This window comes from Macaca mulatta, chromosome 3, assembly GCF_049350105.2.
Source record: "Macaca mulatta isolate MMU2019108-1 chromosome 3, T2T-MMU8v2.0, whole genome shotgun sequence".
In the NCBI taxonomy this organism is placed as follows: domain Eukaryota; kingdom Metazoa; phylum Chordata; class Mammalia; order Primates; family Cercopithecidae; genus Macaca; species Macaca mulatta.
Genome location: NC_133408.1, coordinates 196,284,582 through 196,305,433, shown reverse-complemented (window position 1 = coordinate 196,305,433; position 20,852 = coordinate 196,284,582). Strand labels below are relative to the sequence as shown.

At 38.1% G+C, this 20,852-nt stretch overlaps 1 protein-coding gene across 15 annotated transcripts in view; it reads left to right on the top strand.

Moving 5' to 3' along the window:
• Nucleotides 1-20,852, top strand: part of LMBR1 (limb development membrane protein 1) — a 211,748-nt gene that overhangs the window by 56,915 nt on the left and 133,981 nt on the right. For 6 of the 15 annotated variants that reach the window (XM_028846515.2, XM_015135371.3, XM_077997813.1 and 3 more), the window contains exon 4: nt 163-302. The exons of the other annotated variants lie outside the window; for them this stretch is intronic. In XM_028846515.2, coding sequence (XP_028702348.1) covers nt 163-302 — 140 coding nt within the window. The remainder of the gene's footprint in view (nt 1-162; nt 303-20,852) is intronic. 15 annotated transcript variants of the gene reach the window in all.

Below are 20,852 nucleotides of genomic sequence, written 5' to 3'. Positions count from 1 at the left end.
GCCCATATGTGTATCATTTGTCTCCCAACTACATGTATTTAATAAAATTCTTAATATAATGCTTTTTTGATTAAAACATTAAGGAGTTTGCATTCTTTTTGATGACTTTCATGTTCATTGCTTTTTCCGATCACTTGTGACGATGACTTTCCTTTCTTCCAGGTTGTTTTTGAGCACGTTCACCCTCGCAGTGTCAGCTGGGGCTGTTTTGCTTTTGCCTTTCTCAATAATCAGCAATGAAATCCTGCTTTCTTTTCCCCACAACTACTATATTCAGTGGCTAAATGGCTCCCTGATTCATGGTTAGTATATGTTGCTTAATATAATCACAATCAGTATTTTATTTTTTTACTGTATCATATTTTTAGATTTTTCTTTTCTTAGTTTTCTTCATAATTTGTGACTTCCTCCAGTAAATGATTTGGGTCTTTAATAATGTCAGAAAACCAGATTTTACTTATCATTTCTATGTTTAATTAGTTGTGAAAGTCTTTTCTCTTAGTCAAGAAGCAGTTTTTATACTTACGATTTTGATAAATTCATTTCAGTATTTAGCAAGAGAATTTTGGTTTATCTGAATATGTCAGAAGAACTCAGCCTCCATTTAAGAACTAGAAAACTGGCCGGGCATAGTTGCTCAGGCCTGTAATCCCAGCACTTTGGTAGACCGAGGGGGGTGGATCTCCTGAGGTCAGGAGTTCAAGACCAGCCTGGCCAACATGGAGAAACCCCCATCTCTACTAAAAATATGAAAAGTAGCCAAGCGTGGTGGCGCACGCCTGTAATCCCAGCTACTTGGGAGGCTGAGGCAGGAGAACCACTTGAACCTGGGAGATGGAGATTGCAGTGAGCCGGGATTGCACCATTGTACTCCAGCCTGGGCAAGAAGAGTGAAACTCCATCTCAAAAGACCTAAAAAACAGCAGCTATAGTTTCTATTTTATTTATTTGCTAGTAGTTTCTTTAGTCATTTCAAAATATAGAAGGGGAAAAACACTATGTCAAGTACAAATAGGTATCGTGGTGTATTGCTTTGTAGTCTTTGGGCAAGCCGCTGTCCTCTCGCCACGGTTTCCTATTGTCTTAACTGGGATGATAAATAAAACCCAGCTTGCCGGCTTGTTTTTGGAATAGGAATGATGTATGTAAAGTAACTGTCTTTTAGTAGGCACTTAATAGGTGGTAGCTATTATGATAGTTATTTAGACTGTGAGGTGTTTTCTTCTTTCTGAAGACTCATTGTTTTTACAAGTCAATTTAGTGTATGTAAACTGAACTCTTGTCTCTCATAGAACATACTGGTGTAATTCTTTTTTGAGGCGTTCTAATTTATTTTTATTTTTTAATGTTTTAATTTTAATTTTTGTGAGTACATAGTTGGTGTATATATTTATGGGCTATATGAGATATTTTGATACAGGCATGCAATGCAAAACAATCACGTCAGGGTAAACAGGGTGTCCATCACCTCTAGCATTTATCCTTTGTTAAGATTTTGTCATTATGTGTTAGAACTACAGCTCTTAGGAATTTGGATATCTTTCTTGCTCATCATGCCCATACCCCTCTCTCATTTTATTAGTGTTGATTTGTGTTACTAGTAACTATATTGCTAGTTATTATTTTGTTAATGTTATTAATTGTTGGTGTTATCAGTGTTAATAATTATTTTAATTTGTTTTGTATTTCAATTTCTTCATCTCGTTTTAAGGTAAAAGTGTTTTGAAAATTTTTTTTCTTAGTAAGAACCTTATGAGTTAATGATTAAATGTCCTTCTTTGACAATATTTAAGCTAAGTTGCCATTTGACTTAAAAAAATATGTATCAGAGATAGCGTGTTTTCATTACATTTGTATTATAGGTCAGGGAATTTGGGATTTCTGAGTTAACATAAAGAAGTGTTGGGATCTCAAATCCAAGGAAAAAAATGGAATAACTTGCCTGTGTAGTAGCGTTACAGTTAAGTATGCTTTAGTTTTTATAGTTGGCATTTTGCATTTGGAAAACATCCCTTTTTTTTTTTGAGACAGGGTCTCACTCTGTCGCCCAGCCTGGAGTGCAGTGACATGATCATGGCGCTCTGCAGGCTCCACCTCCTGGGCTCAGGTGATCCTCCACCTCAGCCTCCCAGGTAGCTGGGACTACAGGTGCATGACACCACGCCAAGCCAATTTTTGGTATTTTTTTTATAGAGTCAGAGTTTTGCCATGTTGCCCAGGCTGGTTTTGAACTCTTGGACTGAAGTGATCCTCCCACCTTGGCCTCCCAAAGTGCTAGGACTAGAGATGTTGCCAAGATGTCACTTTTTATGTGTGACACGTGATTACTGGAGTTGCTGTAGAAGGCTGTGGTGCATTAGACTAATAATGTATATTCTTTTTTCATTGCTATTATGTTCATGGTGCTGTAATCCAGTGGAGGAAAAGAGCAAGTTTAAATTTAAGAGATTACCAGTTTTATATGTAAGACGAGTATATTTCCTGTCTCCTGTTGTTTGAGAAAACGTAGAAGACAGTTTTTGTAGGTCGTGCTACCTTAGCAATCCCTTAAGCTTGTGCTGAGACTGTGGCCCTATATATTAAGAACAACAGCAACACCAACCACTCCATTATTTTTTTTCTGTTCATAAAGTAGTGTGTGTGCACTATACAGAATATGAAAAATACTAAAATGTACAAACAAGGAAAAATCCACATTTTTTTAGCGTGTGTGTGTGTGTGTGTGTGTGTGTGTGTGTGTATATATATATATAAATTTTTTTTTTTTTTTTTTTTTTTTTAAGATGGAGTCTCACTCTGTCGCCCAGGCTGGAGTGCAGTGGCATGATCTTGGCTCACTGCAAGCTCCGCCTCCTAGGTTCACGACATTCTTCTGCCTCAGCCTCCTGAGTAGCTGGGACTACAGGCGCCCGCCACCATGCCCGGCTAATTTTGTTGTATTTTTAGTAGAGACTGGGTTTCACCATGTTAGCCAGGATGGTCTTGATCTCCTGACCTCGTGATCCGCCCGCCTCGACTCCCAAAGTGCTGGGATTACAGGCGTGAGCCACCGCGCCTGGCCGCATGTGTATATTATGTATAGCATATGCAATTTATACCTTTAAAACCTTTAATATTATATTGTGTTTTCCATACCTTGTATGTTCTTCGAGACCAGTTTTAGTGGTGTAACCTGAGCTGTATATATGGCAATATATTAAGCTAGTGGTTTTCAAAGGCTATTTCGTCATTTTAAAAGGTGGAACCATTTATCCCTCCAGTGACTTGCTACCTGCACTTTTCAGATTTGCAATAGAAAACGGCTGAGTTGTTCCTCAGGTACCAAACCCACCCTGTCCTGTTTGTGGAACATTTCACTTAACCAGTAAACTGTTGTTGAGCATCTAGAGGATTTTTAAATTTTAATTATTATTTGGGTTTCTGACAATTTCTTTACATGGAAATTAGAATGAAAATTATTAGGCTAATGAGTATTATTGCTAAACTGTTTTCTAGAATTACTTGTTTATATTCTCTTGATTGACCATGAAGGTGCCTCTTGTTTTTAGCCATAAACTTAATAACAATGGATATTAGTATCTTTAAAATCTTTTCCATTTTCATGGATAGAAGGTTGTTTCTCATTATTGTAATGTTAATTTAAAAAATTTTTAGTGAGATAGGACGTTTTAATTTTAATTTATAAAATATAGAAAAATACATATATCATTTTATTTTCATTTATTTATTTTTATTATAATTTTTTTGAGATGAAGTGTTGCTCTATTGTGCAGGCTGGAGTGCAGTGGCGCAATCTCTGCTCACTGCAACCTCTACCTCCCGGGTTCCAGCGATTCTCCTGCCTCAGCTTCCTGAGTAGCGGGGACTACAGGTGTATGCCACCACGCCCAGATAATTTTTATATTTTTAGTAGAGACAGGGTTTCACCATGTTGGCCAGGCTGGCCTCAAACTCCTGACCTCAAGAGATCCACCCTCTTCGGCCTCCCAAGTGCTGGGATTACAGGTGTGAGCCACTGTGTCCGGCCCATGTATCATTTTATTTGATTAATGTTTTTGCCCTTTTTTGTGGTTGTTGCTTTTTTCATATTGAATTTATGATCTCTTTATGTGTGAACACGTCAGCTTTTCATTCAATTTTTATACATGTTTTTCTGATTGTTATTTTGCTTTTTAATTTCAATTGCCTTTTTCCAGAATTTGAATATTTTTTATAATATTTGGTTTTTCTTTTTCTCTTTGGTGTCTCTAATTGTTTTTGTGTTTATAAGATGGTTTCCCATCCTGAGATATGACGGCTAGTTGTCCCAATACCATTAATTGAATATTATTTTCTGTACTGATTTTTTATGCTTCATTTTCAGTAAGCTAAATATTATATTAGGGTTTGTTTCTGGGCTCAGGTATGCAGGTTTTGGAGTCAGATAGACCTGAGCTTGAATTTCAAATCTGTCTGAAACCCTTAGCAACCTTGAGCAAATTGTTTACGCTTTCAAAGTCTCAGTCTTTTATCTCTAAAATGACCATATTAAGGGCTAGTTTATAGAATTATTATATGTAGTAAGTGGAATATATATATATAGTAGTGTGTATATATATATATATATACACACACACACACCAAGTACCAAAGTACCTAGTCTATTGTCTGATGGTCCAGAGTAGGCAGGAAATAAATGCTGAGTTTTACTTTCTGTTTTTCCCCTCTGGTTTGTCTGTCTGTTCCTATGTCAGTGCCATATTGTTTTAAAGACTATAGTTTTGTAATACTTTGCTCCTGCTAGGTTTTAAAAAGTTCATACATTTTATGAAGCTTTTCATAAGCAAAGGCATGTATTTTGTGCAGTGTGGGATATGACAATTCTATGGAAATTTGTCTTTTAATTGTTTTGTCTGTGTTAGGGAAATGTATGTGTATGTATATGTTTGTGTGTGTTTAAAGAAATACATCTTTGGTGGGGGAGATTTGGAAAGCAAAAGTCACAGCTAGTGGATTGGGTTCCTCAGCAGTGGCTCTAGCCAGGCCAGCCTTGGTGAGTAGAAGTCCATGGTGCTGGGTCCGTGTATGATCTCCATCCCTACTGTCATGGTGACTTTGTTCATGAGCCCATTGGGCAATGACGGGGGTGGCTGGGGAAAGAGGCTGACTCGTATCCACAGAGCCAGCCAACCTATCCACTTAATTATTAAAATCCTCCTCTGCTGAGGGCACCCTTTGGTGAGCGTTCACATGGGACACAAATACTTTCCTATTTTTTTTCCCATTCAGAGAGGTCTGTTCATCTACCTCATCCCAGTTTTCTTATTGCCAGTTTTCCAATTGTGTTTCTTTAAGACTCTGACCATCCAGCCAAACCATTGGCCATAGTTCGTTAATTTGTAATAATCACACATTTGGCTATTTCTCTTTCCAAGCAAAGTAAACAGCCAGATGTATGGCCCATAGTTCTGTCCGTCGGAGAATTTCCCTTCACCGCTGTCCTTTTAGGGGTGTTCCAGAAAGGGGCAGTAGTGCTGCAGCTGTCCACTAACGTGGGTGCCTGCATATCGTGCAGAACCATCTGGAAGCCAGGCCCAGGTCTGCCTCCGACAGCTGATTTTAGGGAACTCCCCAGGAGACTGTAGGTGCAGGCTGGGAGAGAGAAGGCAGTGCAGCAGGAGTGGGGACCGTCGGCATTGGGGGCACTTCTTTATGTGACTTGTGCCTTTATGGCCTGCTTAGGCCTGGACACGTACCACTTCCATTTGATGACGGAATGCTGCTGTGCACACCCAACTTTCTGGCTTGGTGGGTCAGAAAACATTCAGTTCATGATGAGCAACTCAGGTCCCATGGTAGCTTGGTGGCCCATGTTTAAGCATTCAGTCCCTACTGAAGCCCCATAGTGGGGCAACAGCTGTTTCTCAAAGGCAGTCGTTATCCACAAGGAGGGCAGAGCATTGCCCCAACATCCTAAGGGCCAGTTCACCTAGAGAGGAACCTGCCAAAGGCTCCAGACAACATGCATCTCTGCCTCTGCCCTTTCAGGCACCCTTGGATCTGCTGGGTCATGTGGCCCAGGAGGCAGAGTAGCCTGCACAGAGCCTGGAGCTGCTGCGGAGCCTTCTCTCATTCTGGGCTCTACTCAAAACCAGCAGCTTTTCAGGCCGCTCAGTAAACCAGCTGGAACAACACATGCAAATGAGAAATGTGTTGTCTTCGAAGTCCAGAGAGACCTGCTAGATGCTGTGCCTCTTTTTTGGTGCAGGAGGCGCCAGATTCAACAGTTTATCCTTCACCTTAGAAAGGATAGCTCCATACATCCTGTAACACTGGACCCCTAGACATTTCATTGAGATAGAAGGCCCCTGAATTTTTGTCAGATTTATTTCCCACTTTTTGACACACAAATGTCTTACCAATAAGTTTAGAGTGGTTGTTACTTCTCACTCACTAGTTACAATCAGCAAAATATTATCAACGTAATGGGCCAGTATGATATTAATATTTTATGGAAGGGAAAGGTGATCAAGATTCCTGTGAATTACATTATAATACAGGGCTAGAGAATTTATATGCCCTTGAGGTAGGGCAGTGAAGGCGTATTGCTGGCCTTGTCAACTGAAAGCAAACTGCTTCTGGTGGTCTTTCCTAACACGGACAGAGAGAAAAGCATTTGGTAGATCAGTAGCTGCATACCAGATAGGTGACATGTTAATTTGTTCAGGCAATGAAGCCACATCTGGTACAGCAGCTGCGATTGGACTCACCACCTAGTTAAGCTTAACGATAACCTGTTATTCTGGAAGCTCTGTCTGTCTGCTGCACAGACCAGCTACGAGTCGAATGGCGGTGTAGATACAAGTCAAATGGGGGTGTAGTGGGGATCCCCACCCCTGCATCTTTCAAGTCCTTGATGGTGGCAGTAATCTCTGAAATCCCCCCAAGAATGCAGTATTGGTTTTGGTTTACTGTTTTCCTAGGTAGATGCAGTTCTAGTAGCTTCCACTTTGTCTTTCCCACCATAATAACCCTCACTCCACGGGTCAGGAAATCAGTATGGGAATTCTGCTAGCCATTCCATTCCATTAATGCCTTCTGGAAGTGAGGAGACAACCACAGGATGGGTTCAGGGACCCGCTCTGAGTTGGAGCTCTGCTAAAATTCCATTGATTACCTGACCTCCGTAAGCCCCTACTCTGACTGGAGAGCCACAGTGAGGGTCTCCTGGGAACAGTGTCAGTTCCGAGCCAGTGTCCAGAAGTTCACAAACGGTCTGGTTATTTCCTTTTCCCCAGAGCACAGTTACATCACTTATATTCATTTGTCAATCTGTCATTTACGGTTTTGTGACATTTATGGGATTCTGTGAGTACCCAGAAAATGTTCAGATTCCTTTAATCTCCCATGGAGCATCTGTTCTGTACTTTCATGTTGAAAGTGTTCAATAAATATTTATTGATTGAAGGAATAAAAGTCATTATAATTATGTCATTAGGAATATTTTGGCAAAAGTGAATTTGAGAGGGAATTTAATGGCTTATCTTATAAAATTGTCAGTATGGATGTTTTGATTGTGCCTTTAATGCGTAAATCACATATGGATTAGAGGCTAAATGTGTTAATGTTTTTTTTTTTGTATGTGCAAATATATTTAGTTTGGCTTAAATACAGTGTTTGGATTTTGGACATAGGTTTGAGATGTTATGTGTTAACCATATTACCTTGGAATGTTTCTTTACTTTTTTGGGCAAGAATTTTGTAACATAATAAATAAAATAATAACCTTAGTAAACTGTGTCATGTAAACAAGATGTATCTCTGCCTGCAGTGAGAAAACAGCTTGAAAAATGTGATATAGAAAAATGACATTGGAGCACTGGAGTTAGGTGAACTGATGGTAATCCTCTGGCCACTGGCTTTTGTCTGGTGGTTGTCATCACTTGTCAGCTTGATGCTGTGAGATGTGTTCTGTAATTCACACAGTGTGGGTCCATGACATGCCAGCAACTGTAGTTTGTTGTAGGATGGGGCAGAGATGACAAATTAAAATGGTAGTGTAAGTTCTTTTTGTTGTTAAAATAGGAAAAAGGGTTAGAAATGGACCAAAAACATAAAATATCTGCTTCTATACATTTTCTATATCTTCTGTGCTGTTAAAAAAATTAATAGGAAAATATGAAACTCTTCATTTCCATAAGTTGAAAAACAATGATACAGCTGCTTTGTGAGTTTTCCTTTTGGGGTGATAAAAATGTTTTGGAGTTAGGTAAAGTTGGTGGTTGCACACCATTGCAAATGAACAGTTCTGTGCAAATGCCACTTAATTGTTCACTTTAAAATGACTAATTTTAAGTAATGTGAGTTTAATATCAAAATAAGAGCCAAATAACGATCAAAATTTGGAAGATAGGAAAATGATGGAATTAGATTATACCCTTAAATAAAACCAGGAAATAATTCTTCAGTTTTTGAGTGTTTTTTCCCCAGTGGGGCCCAATTTTGGCTAAGCTGTCCACTCACTTATGGCCAGAGATAGAGACAAAACAAACATTTGTGACATGAATGCCCAGTTTGAGATTGTCTATTAAAATATAACCACAATGAATCCGATGAGTCGCTGCAAGGACTGTGTGCTTTATTTTGATTTGTCATCAGGAATAGACGATATGCTGTTTGGACATCGTGAAGGAACAATGCAAAATCCAACCTTTTAAAATTCATTTTTAAGTTCCACAGATGATCCAAAAAACCAGACTTTTAGAGTATAAGCAATCAAACTTAAGAAAATATTGTGTTTACTTATGCATAGATGCTAAGTCAAAAGTTAAGTCCCTAATAAATTTTAATGTACTGTTGTTCGCTAAATGTTACTAGTCATTTGGGCTCAGTAGTTCAGTCATTTATCATAATGTGTATCAAGATAGTTACTGGATATTGAAGTATTGCTTATAACATTATAAACAGAAAAATCCTGGTGTTTGGGATAGGAAATTAATCCTATCTTGCCAGATCCAAACAGTGGAGTGCTTTTTTGACCATTACAGATTATAATGTAGGTATTTGTTGATATACAAAGATATCCAGAAAAAAGCCCATATTTATGATCCGATGCCTATTTTGTAAAAAGAAAAAAGAGTACATGTGTAGGTAGCTGCACAGAAAAATATCTGGAAGGGTAAATGCAAAGAGTTTGTGTAGGATTATATGATACACATTTTTTTTTTTTTTTGGTATTTACGTTGCATTTGGTGTTTGCATTTATACAATGGACATATTATTTCTTTTTTAAGAAAAAAGTTATATTAAGATCAAAAGTCCCACAACTCATTGGTAAATTGTTATTTATTGTTCTTCTAAGTAAATAAGCAGAGGCTATTCTAATTCTGAAGTTCTCTCCCTCTGTCTCTGTCTGTCTGTCTGTCCCTGTCTCTCTCTCTGTCTCTTTTCACCCCAAATCAACAGTGGCTAATAATTCTGAAGTCCTCACACTGCTTGAAAACAGACTGTAGTCTCTTTTCTAAGGCTTATGCTTTGTTGGTAGAATTTAACAAAATTGTATAAATTACTTTTTGATTAGATCTTCAATTCTACTGAAATATTGGTTGAACTTTTGTCATTTCGGAAATTATTGCGTATGGCTGAACTCTGATTAATTTTTTAATTTAAATTTATGAAGGCTTTTGTCTATGTGAGGAAAAAAGATAAATTATTTCCTCCATAGTATTGTATATTGTATTTTGAAATATTTTGTAACTCCAGCAGATGGAGCTAGAAGTTAATGCATCCTATGGTGATCTGGAAATTCAGTCTTGTTTTGTTTTATTTTAAACCATGATTAAATAACTTTAAATTCAAATACCTTTTCTGGGGATGGGCATTGGATATCTTTCAAATAGGTTGCCTTTATACTGTTGCTGTATTTTTTTAGGGTTTTACTGCTATATGGAAGTATATAATTTTACCTTTCTAAAGCAGAGAGATTTGATTAATATTTATTTTACAAATTAATATGAAATAATGTATAATGAAATATGTGTTGGCCCCAACAGAAAATTTTAAGAATGATTTATCAAAATTATAGAATATTATTAAGGAATGTGTATGTGTGTATGTTGACATGTATTTATAAAATGTTAGAAATTTACTAAGCTTTGCAAAATTGCCAAGAATATAATTACTACTTAGCAATATATCTTAGATATAATATTGTATCTATGTATTAGATGTTCTTCTCATAGTATTTTTACTTTCTTATATATTGCAAATTTTATTAGATTAGCATAAGTTGAGTCTGAAATTTTCACATTTATTTATTCTGGCTAATAAACTTAATATTTTGCATTTAATTACTTAGGTTGAAAAAAGCTGGTTGATCAGTGCATGTAAAAGGCATCTAATTTCTTGACAGACTAAATTAACTGGTATATGGAACCCTTCTTGATTCAGGGTACTGAATTGTTTTCTTCAGTTGTCCAACGGACATTGCTGCTTGTTTGATCTGCTCGTAAAGATTTCTTCACCCCATCTCCCATCTTTACTAAAAATGCAAACGTTAGCTTGGTGTGATGGTGTGTGGCTATAATCCCAGATACTTGGGAGGCTGAGGCATGAGAATCACTTGAATCCGGGAGGCGGAGGCTGCAGTGAGCCAAGATTGCACCACTGCACTCCAGCCTGGGTAACAGAGTGAGACTCTGTCTCCAAAAATAGGAAAGAAAATAGGAAGAAAGAAAAAAAAAAGATTTTTTTTCATTTAGCTTTTGATAAACTATCTTTGTTTTAAGTAAGTGTATTGGTTAGTCATAATAGATACTTTTTAGTGATTTGTGAGCATTTGCCTAAGGCAAAGTTTTATTTTTTTAACTTTGACATCCGGAGAAGAATTTGAGTTTTACTGTTTTAAAGGGATATGTATGATTAGAAAGATAAATTCTGGAAGCATGTATGTTTATAGATCAATAACAATAAAAAGAAACTTCTTTTATGCCCCAGAATTGTATCTTTTTAATCATACATATCCCTTTTATACGGTAACATTCAAATTCTTCTCTAGATGTCAAAAGTTAGAAATAGGTTTTAAACTTTTTTTCTTCTGAATATAAAAGCATAGTGGACCTTTAGCATTCAAGGATTTATATTCATGGTTGCAACAATTTGAGAGCAATATTTGAGGCTCCCCAACACGTGGTAATTTGTAATTCTGCTGAGGCTAAAATCTAAACTGTGCGCTCAGATAAACTAGTAAATAAAGTGAGCCACATGGCTAGTGAGTGAGCCTAGCTCAGCATCCCCATTTCAGTTTAGTTTTATTATTTTCAGCCCTTTTTATTCATTTTATGGGGGAAATTATATGATACGGGGATCTGGAGAATTTTGAATTTCACAAAGGTGTTTAAATATATGCTTTGTGAATTTTAGAGGACTTTATACGCTTCCTATAGAAAACTTAGAATATCCAGACAAAAAAATCATGCACAGTTGTGCTACATTGATACTGTTAATTAGTTGGGGTATTTATTTGCAGTTGATTTTCTATGCCTGGTTTTTGTTATTGCCATTTTAAAATATTTTCAGTGTCACCTATGTATATAGATTTTGCTGGTTAAATTTTTTTTTTTTTTGGTGAAATTAATGAGAATAATTCTTTAAGGAAAGGGTTGAGAGCTAACTGTAGTTATAACTCACATCATTTTGTTGTCTTTATATGGTCTAAATGCTGGTGTATGTCAGAACTTTTCATTTTTTTTGTACTTTTTTTTTTTGTTTTGAGACAGAGTTTCACTCTTGTTGCCTAGACTGGAGTACAATGGCACGATCTTGGCTCATGTAACCTCCTCTTCCCAGCTTCAAGTGATTCTCCTGCCTCAGCCTCCCGAGTAGCTGGGATTACTGGCATGCGCCACCATGCCCAGCTAATTTTGTACTTTTAGTAGAGACGGGGTTTTTCCATGTTGGTGAGGCTGGTCTCGAGCTCCCAACCTCAGGTTGGCCTTGGCCTCCTAAAGTGATGGGATTACAGGTGTGAGCCACCATGCTCTGTCTTGTACCATTTTTATGATGTTGAGACAGGGCAGGGAAGAGGCACTGACATTTGTTTAACATATTGGGTGTTAATTTATCTTCTGTTCTTCATAAGAGCCCTGTGCACTATAGCCTATTGTATACCTGAGGAAACTGAGTGACAGAGTTGCAATCCCTCTTCAAGGTCACATATTTGTGATAGGTGCAAATCCAGGCTTGTTAGACGTAAAGTGCTATGCACTTAGCTGTCTGCCATTGAGAACTGGTGAAGTTTTAAAAATCACAGATTGTGTGAATACCTTGATTTTGTTAGAGTACAGTATAGTACACTAAACAGATATAGCATATTCAATATTTTACTGAAATTAGATGTTTAGAAACCCTTCTGTAGTTGAAAGATGTCTTGGTGTTTTAAGAAGCCTTGATTGTACATGTACTCACCCACATGTCAACAACTGAGAAAACAAACGCAGACATGTTTTGTTCCGTTTTACAAAACAGATCGCAGCCTCAGTTAAGCATTTTGTTTTGTGTTGATGGATAGAATTAATGGAATATCATATTCATTATTTCCCTTAGTAAAATCTTACTAAACTAATATATTCTTTTTTGGCAGATAATATTAAGGAAATTCAAAACATTGTTCCCTTTTCACCCAGAATGTTAAGTATGAGACATCATTCAGTCATATGTAGAAAGAATAAGAGATCTGGGATCTAATCCCAGGGCTGCCATTTGTGAGGAATTTATTGAGTCTCTTTTAACAAAAAGTTCAGTTTATGGGTGCGTTGGCTAAGGGGATCTTAGGTTCTCTTCTGCTCTGTACCTTATTCTTGGTGCACTAAAATAAGAGCAAGCTTTTATTTATTTTGAACAGATTTTAATTTTAGATTCTTACAATTGTATCTGTTCTGCTTAAGTATTGAAATAAGTATATATTTTAGTTCATTAGAAAGAGGAAAGAGGTTATTTCAGTCTAAAACAATTCTGTCTGGAAAAGATAAAAAAAAACTAGGACGGTTTTTCTTCAAGTGATGGTGGTTTTTCTGAATGTGAATTCAAAGTAGCAGATATTGAACAGTGTTAAAGGAAGTTAACCAAAGTGAAACTTTGCAATTATTTCATTATTATGTTTAAAATTTTCTAACACAACATCATTTGAGTAGACTTTATTTTCTAAATGTATCAAAGAACATAATAGAAAGAGTGTGGGAAAAGGAGAAAAAGAATAAGCTGGATGGTGTTGTGAAGCATCCTGGAGGCCTATTGTAGAAATGTATACTGGAATCGTTAGGTTTGAGGCATTTGGGGCAAGAGAATGAAGAGAACGTATATTTCACAATAGGGAGCAACATTCCATCTAGTAAGAGAAAACTAAGACATAGGAGTTGAGGCTTACTCTTTTAGTAATAAATAGACTTTGTTTTGTTGTTGAGTTGTACGTTGAGAGAATTAAACAAGGGGCAAAGATATCAATAAGTATTTGGGGAGGCCAACTTGAAATAGAGTAGGTAACTACAGTTTTAAAACATTTTTTCTATGATCAGCAAATCCATTAGGATAGATAGACAGTAAAGAGCAAGCACTCTTCGCTGATGTTTTATGTCCAGAGCTTTTTCTGTATTATTGAGGACTAAGGCTCAGACATGGAATACGAAAAATTAGGCCGGGTGTGGTGAGCCTGTAACCCTAACATTTTGGGAGGCCAAGATGGGAGGATTGCTTGAAGCCAGATCAAGACCAGCCTGGGCAACAAAGTGAGACCCTGTATCTACAGACAATAAAAAGCCAATATTCAAGTGTTGATAGAGAAACACTTTAAAAGCTAAATAGTTTGGCTAAGGTATAGTAAGGGGACTGGATGTATACCCTCCCACCTGAAATGACTAGGTTTTTGAGAAACTATAGGCAAAGAAGGACAATAATCCAGAGATGGGAGGCAAACAAGGTGCTGCCTTGAGAGAGTTTCCACACTGCAGTAGAGAGAGGGGGAACCCAGGTGGAGCTGAGCAGTGTTCTGGATTGAGAACCCAGGAGTTTTGAGAGACCAAGAAGGGGCTAGAGTTACCAGGCGGAGTACTGGAAAGGAGATCGCTGCACCGAGAAGCATGTACTGGAAGGGAGATTGCTGCACAGAGAAGCATTTTGTTTTACACTGATGGATAGAGGTAATGGGATATCATTTTCTCACTTTGAACGTTTCCCGTAGTAAAACCTTACTAAACTGGTGTTCTGTTTTTGGCAGATGAAGGCCCTCTGTGTAGAGTCTCCCAGGCTGAAATCAAGGTGTTGGCAGGGTTGCCTTCCTCATTGGAGGCCTTGGGGAAGAATTTGCTTTCAGACTGTTGGCTGAATTTGGTTCTTCGTAGTTTTAGGACTGAGGCACTCATTTCCTTCCTACCTGTAAGCCAGGTGCTAGCCTTTGTTTCTAGAGGCTGCTTGCCTCTTTTGTCTTCTCTTCCATGTGATAACCTCTAACAAAGGTGGGTCAAGTTTTTCTCTGACTTGCCTTCTGCTACATCTCTCTGACTCCAGCTGGAGAAAGTTCTGCGCTCTTGTGTTTTCTCTCTCTCTCTCTCTCTCTCTCTCTCTCTCTCTGTGTATTTAAAAATCGCATGAAAGGCTCATGTGATTAGATTATGGCCACTGGATAATCCACAATGGCCTTGCTGTCTCCCTATTGTAAGGTCCATAACCTTAATTATATCTGCCAAGTCCTTTTTGCCATGTGTACTGAGGTGAGTCGTATAGTGTTCCAAAATTCAGGTTCACTCAGAGCATCAGAATGTGAACTTATTTGGAAATAACAGTCTTCGTAGACATAATTAGTGAAGATGAAGCCATCTTAGATTAGTGAAGACCCAAATCCAAAGACTGGTGTCCCCCTAAAAACATAAAGCAGAGACATAGACACACAGGGAAGAAAGCCGTGTGAAGACAGAGGCCAAGAGTGGAATAAGGGCATCAGCAAGTCCAGGAATACCAAAGATTGCAGGTAGCCACCTGCAGGGAGTAGGAAGGATTCTTCCTGGAGCCTTTGGAAGGAGCATGGTCCTGCTGACAACTTGATGTCAGACTTCTAGTCCCTGCAGCTGTAAGAGAGTAGATTTCTGTTGCCTGAAGCCGTTTGGTTTGTGGTGCTTTGTTTTATCAGAAAACCAGTACACCATGCAACATTCTCACAGAAGTCTGGGGATTAAGGCATGGGGACCTTGTCCACTATGCCTACCTTGAGTCTGCAACTGAGATGTCAGAATTAGTAGACAAATACATGAAAACAATTCTTGTTTTTTGAGACGGAGTCTGGCTCTGTCACCCAGGCTGGAGTGCAATGGTGCGATCTCGGCTCACTGCAACCTCCACCTCCCGGGTTCAAGCAGTTCTCCTGCCTCAGCCTCCTGAGTAGCTGGGACTACAGGCACTTGCCACCATGCCCAGCTAATTTTTGTATTTTTAGTAGAGACGGGGTTTCACCATGTTGTCCAGGATGGTTTCGATCTCTTGACCTCATGATCCTCCCACCTCAGCCTCCCAAAGTGCTGGGATTACAGGTGTGAGCCACTGCATCTGGCCAGGAAAACAATTCTTATGACTATTCCATATGTTCCAGAAACTTAGAGGAAATGTTGAACGTATTGCGATGTAAAAGATGTAAAAAAACAAACTTCTTGAGATGAAAACTATAGCATGTGATGTGAAAGTATATAAAACAGTAGATTAATAGCAGATTAGACATTGCAGAAGAGGTTAATGAATATGAGGACATAGCAATAGAAAACTATTCAAAAGTGGGGCTGGGCACTGTTTCTCACGCCTGTAATCCTGGCACTTTGGGAGGCTGAGGTGGGTGGATCACCTGAGGTTAGAAGTTCAAGACCAACCTGGTCAATATGGTGAAACCTCGTCTCTACTAAAAATACAACAATTAGCCAGGCGTGGTGGTGCGTGCCTATAATCCCAGCTACTCGGGAGCCTGAGGGAGGAGAATCACTTGAACCCGGGAGAGGTGGAGGTTGTAGTGAGCCAAGATCGCACCACTGTACTCCAGCCTGGGCGACAGAGCAACACTCCATGTAAAAAAAAAAAAAAGAAAAAGAAAAAGAAAAAAACAAAACAACAATTAAACTATGTGAAAGTGAAACACAGAGAGAAAAATGGCTGAAAAGTGCCAATTGTGCTGTAGTTGGGATGTTTATTCCCCCATACCTCATGTTGGAATTTGACTCCCAGGGCCAGGCATGGTGGCTCACACCTGTAATCCTAGCACTTTGGGAGGCCTAAGATGAGGTCAGGAGTTTAAGACCAGCCTGGCCAACATGGTGCAACACTGTTTCTACTAAAAATGCAAAAATTAGCCAGGCGTGGTGGTGCATGCCTGTAATCCCAGCTACTCGGGAGGCTGAGGCAGGAGAATCACTTCAACCTGGGAGGTGGAGGCTGCAGTGAGCTGAGATTGTGCCACTTCACTCCAGCCTGGAGGACAGAGTGAGACACTATCTCAAAAAAAGAGAGAGAAATGTGATTCCCAATGTTGGAGGTGGATCTAGTGGGAGGTGTTTGGGCCAGTGGGGCAGATCCCCCAAGAATAGATGAATTCCTTCCTGGGAGGTGAGTGAATGAGTTCTTTATTCTCGTAAGAGCCTGGCACCACCCCCTCTCCATTGCTTCCCCTCTTGTCCTGTGATCTCTGCATATGCCAGTTCCGCTTCGCCTTTTGCCACGAATGGAAGCAGCTTGAGGCCCTCATCAGAGCAGCTGTTGACACCGAGCTTCTTGTACAGCCTGTAGAACTGTGAGCCAAATAAACCCCTTTTTAAAAAAAATATGTACATTACCCAGCCTCAGGTATTCCTTGATGGCAATGCAAAGTGGGCTAACACATAGGGCATCAGTGATGTAGTTAGTGTTTCTAAAGGAGGGGAGTTGAGAAAAAATATTTGAAAAGTTAATGGCAGAAAAATTTAAAAATTGATGAGAACTATAAACCCTCTGATTTTAGAAGCTTAACCAGTTCTATGTACAGAAAACATGAAGAAAACTGTACCAACACACATAATCTGATTACTCAAAATCAGTGATAAAGAGAAAATCTTAAATGCATCTACAAAAAGAGACACGTTAAGTACAGAGGAGCAAGAATAAGAATCACAGCATGTTTCTGGTGGGAAGCAGTGCAAGCCAGATGACAGCGTGACCGTGTAGCAGCAGTATAGTACTGTCAGCCCTCTGGATCCATGGGTTCTAGATCTGTTGATTCAACCAACCATGGATCACAAATATTGGAAAAAAAGATGGTTGTGTTTATAGTGAGCATGTACAAACTTTTTTCTTCTTATTCCCCAAACAATATAGTATAATTATTTACATAGAATTACACTGTATTAGGTATTATAAGTGATCTATGGATGATTTAAAGTATATAGCAGGATGTTCATAGGTTATATGCAAATACCACACCATTTTATATAAGGGACTTGAGCGCCTGTGGATTTTAGTATCTATGGGAGGTCCTGGAACCAATCCCCCACAGACACTGAGGGAGGATTAACTAACAGAAAAATCCCAGCCAGTCTAGTTCTATTCCCAGTGAAAATATTTTTCCAAACAAAGGCAGGATAGTGACAGTGTCAGATACACAAAAGATAAAAATTCGTAATCAGCAGAGCTGTACATTAAAAAATGTTACAGGTTGTCCTTCATGCGGTAGGAAGTGGGTAGGAGATAGCTATCTAGGAACTGTGAGCTAAACAAACCCGAGGGAATATGTCTTAACTCGTTTCCTAACTCTACAAAATGAAATGTAGAGCACTAGAAGCGGCAGTGTATAGGTAGATAGAGAAGCTTTTTAAAAATCATGTGTTTAGAAAAGATAATTGGCTGTTTAAAGAATAGTGACAATGTATTATGAATTTTATTATATATGTACAAGTAAATTATGTGACAACAATAACACACAGGAGGAAAGCCATGGAAGTACACTGTTGTGAAGTTCTCATACTCTACATGAAGTGTTATCTTTTTTTTTTTAAATGACAGCAAGCTTATTAAGAAAGTAAAGGAATAAAAGAATGGCTACTGCATTGGCAGAGCAGCCTATAAAATCATCTGAAGGCAGACTGTGATGAGTTAAAGGTGTATATGATAAACCTAAAGACAAACCAGAAATAGCCCAACAGAGATATAGTGAATAAGTAAACAAAGGAAATAAAATCATAAAAAAATGCTTAATCTATGGGAATGTAGAAGGGAAGACAACACATGGGGCAAATAGAAAACAGAAAGCAAGTTGATAGATTTAAACCTAACTATGTCAATAATCACTTTAAACGTAATGTTCTAAACACTACAACTAAAAGGCAGATTATCAAATTGAATATAAAAGAATGACTGAAGTATATCTGCTTACAAGATACCCACTGTAAGGACAAAACTAGGTTAATGGCAATAGGAGAAAAAAGATATACCATGCTGATTCTAATCAAAGCAAAGCTGGAGTGGCTATATGATTATCAGACAAGGGCAAAGAATATTACCAGTCATAAAGAAGACCATTTCATAATATTGAAGTGGTTTGTTCACCCAAAGAGCCAATGATACTCAGCATACATCTGCCTAATGACATAGCTATTAAGTACATGGAGCAAAAACGGGTAGAAAGTATAGTCAGAATCACAGTTACATTCAGCTATTTCAACACCCCTCTTTCAATAATTGATAGAACATATAGAAGAAAAATCAGGATACAGAAGATTTGAATAATACTGTCAACTGACTTGACCTAATTAACGTGTATGGAACGCCCAAGAATAGAGTGCGTGTCTTTTCCAGTACAATGGGGGCATTTACCAGGAGAGATCACATTCTTTGCCATAAAATACGTCTCAATACATTTTAGGATTTTGAGTCATACAAGATACGCTCCGTAAGGACAATGAAATTAAATAAGTGGCAGAAAACTTACCTAGAAACAATCTAGAAAATCCCCGAGTATTTGGTAATTGATAACATACTTTACAATAACTCATTGGTTAAAGAATAATCAAAAGGGAAATTTGAAAGTGCTTTGAACTGAATGAAAATGAAAATAAAACATTTTAATATTTGTGGGATGTGTCTAAAAAGTTTTTAAAGGTCAATTTATAGCATGAAATACCTGTGTTACAATAGAAAAAAGGCCTCACATCAATTTCCACAGATTCAATGAATAGATCCCAAAGAAGGAAAATCTTCCTTTAAAAATTATGAGAGAAGAAATCAATGAAAAAATCACCGAGAAGAACACTAAAATTGGTAAACAATACCAGATTGATCAGCAAAAAAGAAGAGACCAATTGCCAGTATTAGGAATGAGAGAGGTGACATCACTACACATTGTACAGTGATTAAAAGGATAATAATGGCATATTATGAACACCTTTATCCAACAAATTCAACAACTTAGAGAAATGGACAAATTTCCTTAACAGGCAAAAACTATTAAAGCTGTCTCAAATATTCTGGGAATGTTAGAAACATTCTCACAAATAAAGCTTTAGGCCAAGAGGATTTGCTGTCAGTTCTGTCATATAGTTAAGGAAGAAATAATAGCAGTTCTGCACAGATTCCTCTAGAAAATTGGAGATGTGGGAATATTTCCTAATTCATTGAGATCAGCATTACCGTGATACCAAAACCAGGCAGACAATACATGAAAACTGAAAACTGCAGGCCAATGTCATGAACACAGATGCTTAAGTTCTGAATAAAATTTTAGCAAATCAAATGTAACACTCTATAAAAATGATAATACATCATGACTTTTGCAAAGCCAATCCATGTGATTTTATTAACATGCTAGAAAAAAAGTCTTATGGTCGTAACAATATATGCAGAAAAAGCATATGACAAAATTCATTATCCATTTCTGGTAAAATCTCTCAGCAAAGTAGGCCTGAAAGGGGATGTTCTCATCCTAATAAAATGCATCAGGCTGGGCATGGTGGCTCATGCCCATAATCCCAGCACTTTGGGAGGCTGAGGTGGGTGGATCACCTGAGATCAGGAGTCTGAGAACAGTCTGCCAATATGGTGAAACCCTGTCCCTACTGAAAATATAAAACTTAGCTGGGTGTGGTGGTGTGTGCCTGTTGTCCCAGCTACTCGGGACGTTGAGACAGGAGAATCGCTTGAACCTGGGAGGCGGAGGTTGCAGTAAGCCAAGAGATTGTGCCACTGCACTCCAGCCTGGAAGACAGAGTGAGACTCTGTCTCAAAAAAAAAAAAAAAAAAAAAAAAAAGCATCTACAAAAAACCCACTGGTAACATCATACTTAATGGTGAAAGACTGAGTGCTTTCCCCCTGAGATCAGGAACCAGGCAAGGACATCTGTTCTGACCACTTCTATTTAACATCATTCTGGAGGGTTTTTTTTTTTTTTTTAAAAACAAGTCACTGAAGTTGGAAAGGAAAAAGTAAAACCGTATGTCACAGTTGATATTTTCTATGCAGAAATTCTGATGGGATCTGTTATAAAAAAGCTATCAGAACCAGTAAGTACATTTTTCAAGGTTGCAGGATAGAAGATCAAGATACAACAATTGTATTTCTATATACTGGCAATTAATAATTGGAAATTGAATTTATAACCCAATATCACTTATGCAGTAGCATCAAAACTATGAAATACTTAGGGATGCGTGAGACCTAAGTACTGTAAACAATAAGACGTTGTTGAGAGACATTAAAGAGTACCACGGTAAGTGGAGACAGATACTGTGTTCATGGATTAGAAGACACTTGTCTTTATCAGTTTGGGCTGTTCTAACAATACCATAGACTGGGTGGCTTACAAAACAAATATTTTTTACAG